The 9226-nt window shown below is 42.1% G+C and overlaps 1 protein-coding gene across 1 annotated transcript; it reads left to right on the plus strand.

Annotated features, from left to right (window-relative positions):
- Positions 1 to 4036: 4036 nt before the first annotated feature.
- LOC149452620 (olfactory receptor 11L1-like) lies at positions 4037 to 4792 on the plus strand. Its single transcript, XM_089689297.1, has one exon. It carries the CDS (start codon positions 4037 to 4039, stop codon positions 4790 to 4792), a length of 756 nt encoding a protein of 251 aa, XP_089545423.1.
- Positions 4793 to 9226: the final 4434 nt, after the last annotated feature.

Raw genomic sequence — 9226 nt, forward strand, 5'->3', positions numbered from 1 at the left:
CACAGGACCTCCTTCTTACTTGCTCCCTGGTCTCCTCCTCCCACGCACGACTGCAAGACTTCTCCAGGTCCTCCCCCATCCTCTGGAACTCACTACCCCAATCCATCAGACTGTCACCTTCCCTCCTCACCTTCAGGCGCTCCCTGAAAACCCACCTCTTCAGGGAAGCCTACCCCACCCTCACCTAACAGCCGCTGCCCTTCCCTCCTCCTACCACTCCATCCCCCACAGCCATTTCCTCCTGTACCTCTACCCCCTCCCTCCTAGATTGTAAGCTCGAAAGAGTAGGGCCCTCTTACCCCTTGTGTGCTGTTTGATGTTACTGTACTGTTTCATGTATTGTCCCCCCTCTATTGTACAGCGCTGAGCAAACCCTTTGGCGCTATATAAACTCGATAAATAAATAAATAAAATACCACCCCAGCAACAATAGACAACAGATCTCCCAGCAGCCAACATCAATCCACTCTCCAGCAGCCAGCAACAATAGACTCCCTCCCTCAACAGTAGATCCCTTCCAGCAACAACTGACCTCCAACAACTCTAGATCCCCTGCCAGCAACAGTAGATCGCCATGCAAAAATAGGTCTCCTCCAGTGACAATAGATCCCCCAGCAGTTAGCACCAATAGGCCTTCCAGCACACCAATGGAATGTGTGTATTGTGTATGTTAACAAGAAAAGCTGTAGGATAGATCTCCTGCAGCCACCATCAATAGCAGTAAGATAGATACCCTGCAGCCAGCAACAATAGATCCCCCCCGAGGGTCGGACTGACAACTCATTGGGCCCCCGGGCAATAGGGCATCATGGGGCCCCTGTGTCCTTGCCCAAACTCAAAAAGCCTATGAAAAAGGTACCAGGGGCATCTCATGGGGCCCCCTACTGTCTCCAGGCCCTTGGGCAGTGCCCGAGTTTCCAAATGGTCAGTCCACCCTTGTTCCCCCCCAAACAATAGACTCCCCCAGCAAAAATGAACCCCTGCAACAAAATTCCTCTCAAAAATGCTCTGATAGTAATTAAAGAGCTGCATTATTCATGCAATATATTGCAGCCTAGAGGTCAACTTGAAATGCAAAAAGGTTTACAAGAACATGAAATCTAGGAAAAATAAATCAGATACATATGCTCTTTAAAATAAATATAAAGAAATGAAATAGCAAAAGAAAAAAACAAAACTGCTATTATTGTAAACACTTTACTTTCTTTTCCTATGTGCTAGAAGCAGCTAGATAATATGGTGGACATGTACCCCACAATAAATAATATTAGGCCCGTTTATTTTTAGGGGGTGAGGTGGGGGGGTTGAGAGATAGATTTGTGTGTCGTCGGCATAGAGGTGGTAGTTGAAGCCGTGAGAGTGTATGAGTTGGCCAAGGGAGGAGGTGTAGATGGAGAAGAGAAGGGGCCCAAGGACAGAGCCTTGAGGGACCCCAACAGAGAGGGGGAGTGAGGGGGAGGTGGCAGCGTTATTGGTAACACTGAAGGAGTGTTGTGACAGGTAGGATGAGAGCCAGGAGAGAGCAGAATCTCTGAGGCCGAGGGAGTGGAGTTTTTTGAGGAGGAGGGGGTGGTCGACTGTGTCGAAGGCCGCAGAGAGGTCAAGGAGTAGGAGCACTGAATAGTGGCCATTAGCTTTGGCGGTGAGGAGGTCGTTGGAGAGTTAATAATAATAATAATAATAATAATAATAATTGTTTGGAGAATATTAGAAAAAAAGAATAATTTCCCAATTCTGCTGATAAAACTCAACAGGATAGTGATACTTTACTAAAGGATCTTCACAAAATGGAATTTTGGATAGTCAAATGGCAGGTGAAATTTCTCTGTTTTTTAACTGGTTTAACTGGACCAAAACCAGTTCAGTTCCGTGAGGCTGACTATCATGACTGGATATATTTTTCATTTCTGCTTATCAGGTGGCCTATTACAATGCTAAACAATGTTTTTAAGAGGTGTACTTCAACAAATAATATTTAGCCTGGTTGTGTTTAACCTGTTCACGTCTAGGCCTAGACGCCGAGCGGACGCTCTTTTAAAAAAGGACATATGTGCCGAGAGCGCGCTCCCAGCACACGTCTGGTACTCACGGAAAGGTCCCTATCTCCTCTTTCGATCGGGACCTTTCCCAATCATATGACCGCCGTGCCAATGCGTGACGGCGGTCACATGTCCCTGAACCCCGTCTCCCGGCTTCTGAAACTCTTAAAGGGCTGGGAGGCGCTGGCGTGAAGGGGTTAATTTTTATGTGAATTACCTGAAAATTAAGATACAGAGCAATGTGACAATGTTTTCCTGATAATAAAGAATTACATTCACTGGCCACTTTATTAGGTACACCTGTTCAACTGCTTGTTAACCCAAATTGCTAATCAGCCAATCGCATGGCAGCAACTCAATGCATTTAGGCATATAGATGCAGTGAAGATGACTTGCATCAGAATGAGGAAGAAAGGGGATTTAAGTGAATTTGAACATGGCATGGTTGTTAGTGCCAGGCTGGTCTGAGTATTTAAAAAACTGCTGATCTACTGGGATTTTCACGCACAAACATCTCTAAAGTTTATAGAGAATGGTCCAAAAAAGAGAAAATATCCAGTGAGCAGCAGTTGTGTGGTGGAAAATGCCTTATTTATTACCTGAGGTCAGAGGAGAATGGGCAGAATGGTTTGAGATGATGGAAAGGAAACATTACCTCACATAACTCAAAAAACAACATGAAAGCATGGATCCATCCTGCCTTGTATCAATGGTTCAGGCTGGTGGTGGTGGTGTCATGGTGTGGTGGATCCATCCTGCCTTGTATCAATGGTTCAGACTGGTGGTGGTGGTGTCATGGTGTGGTGGATCCATCCTGCCTTGTATCAATGGTTCAGACTGGTGGTGGTGATGGTGTCATGGTGTGGTGGATCCATCCTGCCTTGTATCAACGGTTCAGGCTGGTGGTGGTGTTGTCATGGTGTGGTGGATCCATCCTGCCTTGTATCAATGGTTCAGACTGGTGGTGGTGGTGTCATGGTGTGGTGGATCCATCCTGCCTTGTATCAATGGTTCAGGCTGGTGGTGAAATGGTGTGGAGGATATTTTCTTGGCACTAGCAAAGATTACCTAATAAAGTGGCCGGTGGGTGTAATGATTGGAAATGACCCAGTTAAAATGAGTGGTGGAGAAGGTTGTGAAGTATACATCATTATAATTCTACAGTTCTTCATCTGTATGGAAACACAAAACTCATAACTCATGTCTATACGGACCAAAATCTCTGAGGAATGTTTCCAACACATTGATTATATGGCCCAAAGAATGAATGCAGCTCTGAAGGCAAAAGAGGGTCCAATCCAGAACTAGCAAGGTGGACCTAAAAATACTGCCTGGTGAGTGAATGTAAAAAGGTTAAAATTCAGCTGGATAGTAACACATTGAAAATAATTTTATACATGGCAGATAAAATGATGTTTTTGTTTTGTCATCCACCAGAATGGTGAGGAATTGAACATAATAGTTTTTCTTCTCATTACACCCAGGCAGCACAGTGGATAAATGGTTAGCACTTCTGCCTGATGGTACTAGAGTCGTTGATTTGAATCCCAACGATGGCACCACCTGCCTTGAGTTTGCATGTTCTTCCTGTGTCTGCATGGGTTTCCTCTGGTTTCCTCCCACACACCAAAGACATGCTGGTAGGTGAATTGGCTCCTGTTTAAATTGGCCCTAGTATGTGTATGTATGAATGTGAGTTAGGGACCTTAGATTGTACACCCCTTGAGGGTTAGGGATTGATGTTAACATGCAATATATATAAAGCGCTGTGTAAATTAATGGCACTATAAAAGTACCTGAAATAAATGTATTTTATATTCTCTTGCCAGGTGGGCTATCACAACAACATAACCAATATCATACTGACAGGCTTTCCAAATATAAAAAGCATGAACATTATTTTTTTTTTGGTGCTGTTAATTATATATTGTGTAACTATCTCTGGAAATCTTTTTATTGTGGTTTTATTTCATCTGAGTAAAACACTTCAGTCTCCCATGTATCTCTTCATCACCCAACTATCGTTGTTTGATATCATTCTGTCTACAGATATCCTTCCCAACCTTCTTTATATCGTCTTACATGATGGATGTTCCATGTCTCTTGCTGGATGTATCATCCAGTTCTCCTTCTTTGCACATGCTGAGGCCTCGGAGTGTTTTCTCCTGACTGTGATGTCCTTGGATCGGTATTTGGCCATCTGTAAGCCTCTGCATTACCATTCTATAATGAACCAATCATTTAGCATTAAATCAGCGATTGCCATTTGGTTATTGGGTTTCAAGATGACGTTGCTTCAGTCCATATCTATATGCAGTCTATACTACTGTGGCCCAAACATCATTCACCACTTCTTCTGTGACTACGAACCCCTACTTGATCTTTCCTGTTCTGATATTTCACGGATCCATATTCAGACCTTTGTAGTGGGTTTCATCTGTTTCATAGCACCCTTTATGATAATTGTTGGATCTTATATCTGTATCGTTGTTACCATCCTCAACATTAAATCAATTTCAGGAAGGAAAAAAGCCTTCGCCACCTGCAGCTCTCACTTGACCACAGTGTGCATTTTTTATGGGACGCTAATTGCTGTGTATTTGATACCAACAAAAGGTCAACTGGAAGTTCTGAACAAGGTTCTCTCTCTGTTTTACACAGTAATTACGCCATTGCTTAATCCGATCATATACACGTTCAGGAACAAAGATTTTAAAAAAGCTATTGGGAAAATAAAATTAAATTCTTTTTAGATGTATGATTTCACAAATATTTCTTACAGCTCATCATTGCCGACATACGCACATCAGCGTATCCTTGGTGGTATACAGAGGAATTATACTTTGAATCACATAACTGAAGGATATGGTGTGAAATAATTGGGGTAGAGAAGTTAAAACCACATCATGGGATTATAGGGTGGCATTAGGTAACTAGAACAGAGTGGTTCTGCAATATTCACAACTCCCATCCAGTTCTTGGACATTCATCATTTGCCTTGACACATTCCACGGTTCCTGGATTAAGGAGTCTCTGCTACCTGTGTGGATATAAATGCTGGAATGTTCATATCACTCATTAGAGCTGAAGAAGTGGCTTAGAAAACAATGAAACATCTTCAACGCTACAGAACAAGTGAAGGTCACTAACTACTACTAGCTTTACTATGACCAGATCAATGAGAACCATCAAAGACAATGTTGATGGTACTACAAACTTATCTCTATCTATCCATTCAGTCGTACCCGACCCTTGGCGATTGCATGGACCGTCACTCGTAAGCGACTTTTTCCATGAATCCTCTTAGCAATTATTTTACAGGGTAGGTTGCCAGGTCTTTCCTCAACCACCACTATGCAGGAGATCCCGCATGTCCAGGGATGAAACTAGGACAATTTAGACAGGAGCCAGTTAACCTACCAGCCTGTCTTTGGAGTGTGGAAGGAAACCCACTAGAACAGAGGGAGAACATGCAAACTCCATGCAGGAGGCGCCATGGTTGGGAATTGAACCCATGATCCAATTACTCCAAGGGCAAAAGTGCTAACCACTATGCCACTGTTAGAATTATAAATAGTGCGGCGCTCAAGAAACAATACTAACTCAAATAATACAATAAATGTGCTCACATGCAATAGTGTCACAAAATTAATCAAAAACAAATCATTAAGTGAGATATCTTCATTATAAAGTGCCACTCAGTATTATTCCCTATCACTTAGTGCCCACATAATCAAGCAAATATAAAAAATAAACTACCATTTGAAAAAACTATTTTCACAGTGTAATAACGTGACCACACTTTATATACTACTCAAAAAAGTCCAAAAAATTGTAGAAATGTCCATAAAGAACTGATAATAATAAATTCATGCAATGTGCAAACAAAAGTGCAAAACGAATGTGTTCTTATTCCGCAACCGTGCCACTCTTCACCTCCTAAGGCTAGATTGCCTCCTCACCTCCTTAAACCGACCCCAAAGGGCCAAACAGCTTTCAGGATCACTCTGGATCCTTATCCCCTGGCGACAAGCACTTCTCCTGACGTTGTGGATCACTTTAGGGGACATCCATTACCCCCTGCTGGCATTGCTGTCAGACCCCGAACCCCGTAGTCACCTCCCCGGCCAAACTATGGGGAAGTGATTCACAAACGGATAGGATATTCTTTTCTACTGCTCTTTTCTAATGGCTGGCTGGTTGTAAGGACTTTCTAAACGACACAGTAAGAGTCTGTGCTGAATCTAGTACGACGTATTTTGAACAAGCGGAGTGGTCGCTATAAGGTTGGTGAGCAATTGTTCTCCAGAGGCTTCCGATTGGGGGTAATGGATGTCCCCTAAAGTGATCCACAACGTCAGGAGAAGTGCTTGTCGCCAGGGGATAAGGATCCAGAGTGATCCTGAAAGCTGTTTGGCCCTTTGGGGTCGGTTTAACCACCTCCCGACCGGCCGTTGCACATAAACGGCCGGACGGTGGCAGTGCAGGGTCGGGTGGCCGTTTATGAACGGCCTCCCCGCACCCTGCTTGTGCGCGCTCCCTGGGAGCGCGCAGCACCGCGATCCGGTGCCCGCTGTGTCCTCCGGACCTCTGTACGAGATCCCGATCATGTGATCACTGATTGGCCAATCAGTGATCATATGCAAAGTAGTAAGCAAGATGTCACTTGTGACATCATTGCTTACTACGTGTGAAATCTGTGAATGATCACAGAGGTCACATGGTACAAGGCTATTCACAACAGCCTTGTACCATGTGACAAGCTGTGACCAATCACAGCTCACTCAGTACTTTTCAATGAGTGCAAGAATGCACACAGAGAGAAAGAGAAATGATTGCTTTTACATCCTATATGGGTGTAAAAGCAATCTGTGTAAAAAAAAAAAAAAAAAAAAATCTTCATCACCCCCCACAAGTAGGACAGTGTCACCATGGTGACACTGTACTGCTAGGGTGACAGTATGTAAAAAATAAAAAATAAATAAAAAATAATAATATAAAAAAATAAAATAAAATTGTTTAAAAATTATAATTTTTAGTTATAAACTAATTTGTGTTTGTTTTTTTTTTACTAAAAAGATAACGGAATAAATTTTGGCAAAGATTTATGATGAAACATTATTTATCTGCAAAATTTTATAAAAAAAACACTTTTGTTCAAAATTTTTGGACTTTTTAATTTACATAGCAAAAAAAAAAATCCCAGCGGTGAATAAATACCACCAAAATAAAGCTTTATCTTTCTCAAAAAAATGGTAAAAAATTAATTTGGGTACAGTGTTGCATGACTGCGCAATTGTCATTCAAAGTGTGATAGCGCTGAAAGCTGAAAATTGCCCTGGTCAGGAAGGGGGTAAAAGTGTGTGGTCTGGAAGTGGTTAAGGAGGTGAGGAGGCAATCTAGCCTCAGGAGGTGAAGAGTGGCACGGTTGTGGAATAAGAACACATTCGTTTTGCACTTTTGTTTGCACATTGCATGAATTTATTAATATCAGTTTTTTATGGACATTTCTACTATTTTTTGGACTTTTTTGAGTAGTATATAAAGTGTGGTCACGTTATTACACTTGGAGCACTGTGAAAATTGTTTTTTCAAATGGTAGTTTATTTTTTATATTTGTTTGATTATGTGGGCACTAAGTGATAGGGAATAATACTGAGTGGCACTTTATAATGAAGATATCGCACTTAATGATTTGTTTTTGATTAATTTTGTGACACTATTGCATGTGAGCACATTTATTGTATTATTTGAGTTAGTATTGTTTCTTGAGCGCTGCACTATTTATAATTCTAATAATATTTACACTGTTTGGGTAGCAGGTTAAGTGCTGGCAGCTTCCAGTAGGTGTATTTCCCTTTTGCGCAGGAGGATCTCTGTCTGCACTATGCCACTGTGCCACCCCAACAAACGTACACCACATAGCAAAACAAATCCTGCATTCCATATCTATATAAGAAGTATAAATATTCAAATATGATACTGTAAATAACCAATATTGTCTTTGACGTTTATCCATTCAATCTGTTTAAAATGTGAGTGTCAATATTAGAAAATAGGTGAGTGGATAAAAGCTGTAACAATAAACTTTGGAATTTTCTTACTGCTTTTCAGATCTTTTAAGATTAATAAAGGCTGTGTATCGGGAGAAATGAAATCTAAGAAAAAAAAAATAATTCCTAACCCTAGGTTCACAAAAGTGTTTTCTGCAGCGTTTTGCACAAACGCAATACAGTCCGATTAGCATGCTTTCCTATGAGACATGTTCACATCCAGGGGCGGACTGACCATTTGGAAACTCGGGCACTTCCGAGGGCCCGGGGTCAGTAGGGGGCCCCATGAGATGCCCCTGGTACCTTTTTCATAGGCTTTTTTGAGTTTGGGAAAGGACACGGGGGCCCCATGATCGCCTATTACCCGGGGGCCCCATGAGTTGTCAGTCCACCCCTGGACAGGAATTATGAAAGTAAAAGTAACAGAGGAGAAATCTTCCAGTGGGGGTACTAGTTCTGGTGACCTGGGGGTCCCCAAGGAATTCCTTTAATTTGCAGGGATTTCCTCTCACTTCCTGTTTGGCTATTGGACAGGAAGTAGAGGCAAATCTACACAAGGGGACACAGATGACAAAAGAAAATCTGACAGGAACAGCGGTGGACTGACCATTTGGAAACTCAGGCACTCCCGAGGGCCCGGGGTCAGTAGGGCGCCGCCCCTGTTCACATCTCAGCATTTTCACCCGGTACGTTTTTGGAAAGGGTCACATACCTGATGAAGGGGTCCTGCGAGACTCCAAAACATTGCCTTGCTGTAACTATGTGATCGTTCATTAAAACTTTTGGACCGATATTGGTGATCCTCGTGTGCTGGTGACATTCCCCCTTTGGAAAGGGTCAGGGACTTTTTTGAATGCAAAAAGTTGAGGTTTTGGTTCTATAGACTTCAATAGAAACGCTGCAGAAAAGCATGTATTGCATTTTTGCCACGTTGTTTATGAGTTTTGCATTTTAAATCTGCCTATCAACAAGACAAAATTAAAAAAAAAAAAAATGCATCAAAAACATGGCAAAAATGCGTAGAAAAAGCAGTTGCAAAAACACAAAATGCAATTCAGAAATGGCTCAAATGCAGCCTGCATATGTGTGAACCTAGCCTAAGTCATTGTTAGCTGGAAAATTAATAATCAATGC

The sequence above is a fragment of the Staurois parvus genome, unplaced genomic scaffold (assembly GCF_062004578.1).
Source record: "Staurois parvus isolate SC_StPar_1 unplaced genomic scaffold, SC_StPar_1.0 ptg000470l, whole genome shotgun sequence".
Taxonomy (NCBI): Eukaryota; Metazoa; Chordata; class Amphibia; order Anura; family Ranidae; genus Staurois; species Staurois parvus.

What these genes read in the sequence shown, in the direction of transcription:
- LOC149452620 (XM_089689297.1), top strand. Translation starts at nt 4,037, where the DNA reads ATGTATCTCTTCATCACCCAACTATCGTTGTTTGATATCATTCTGTCT.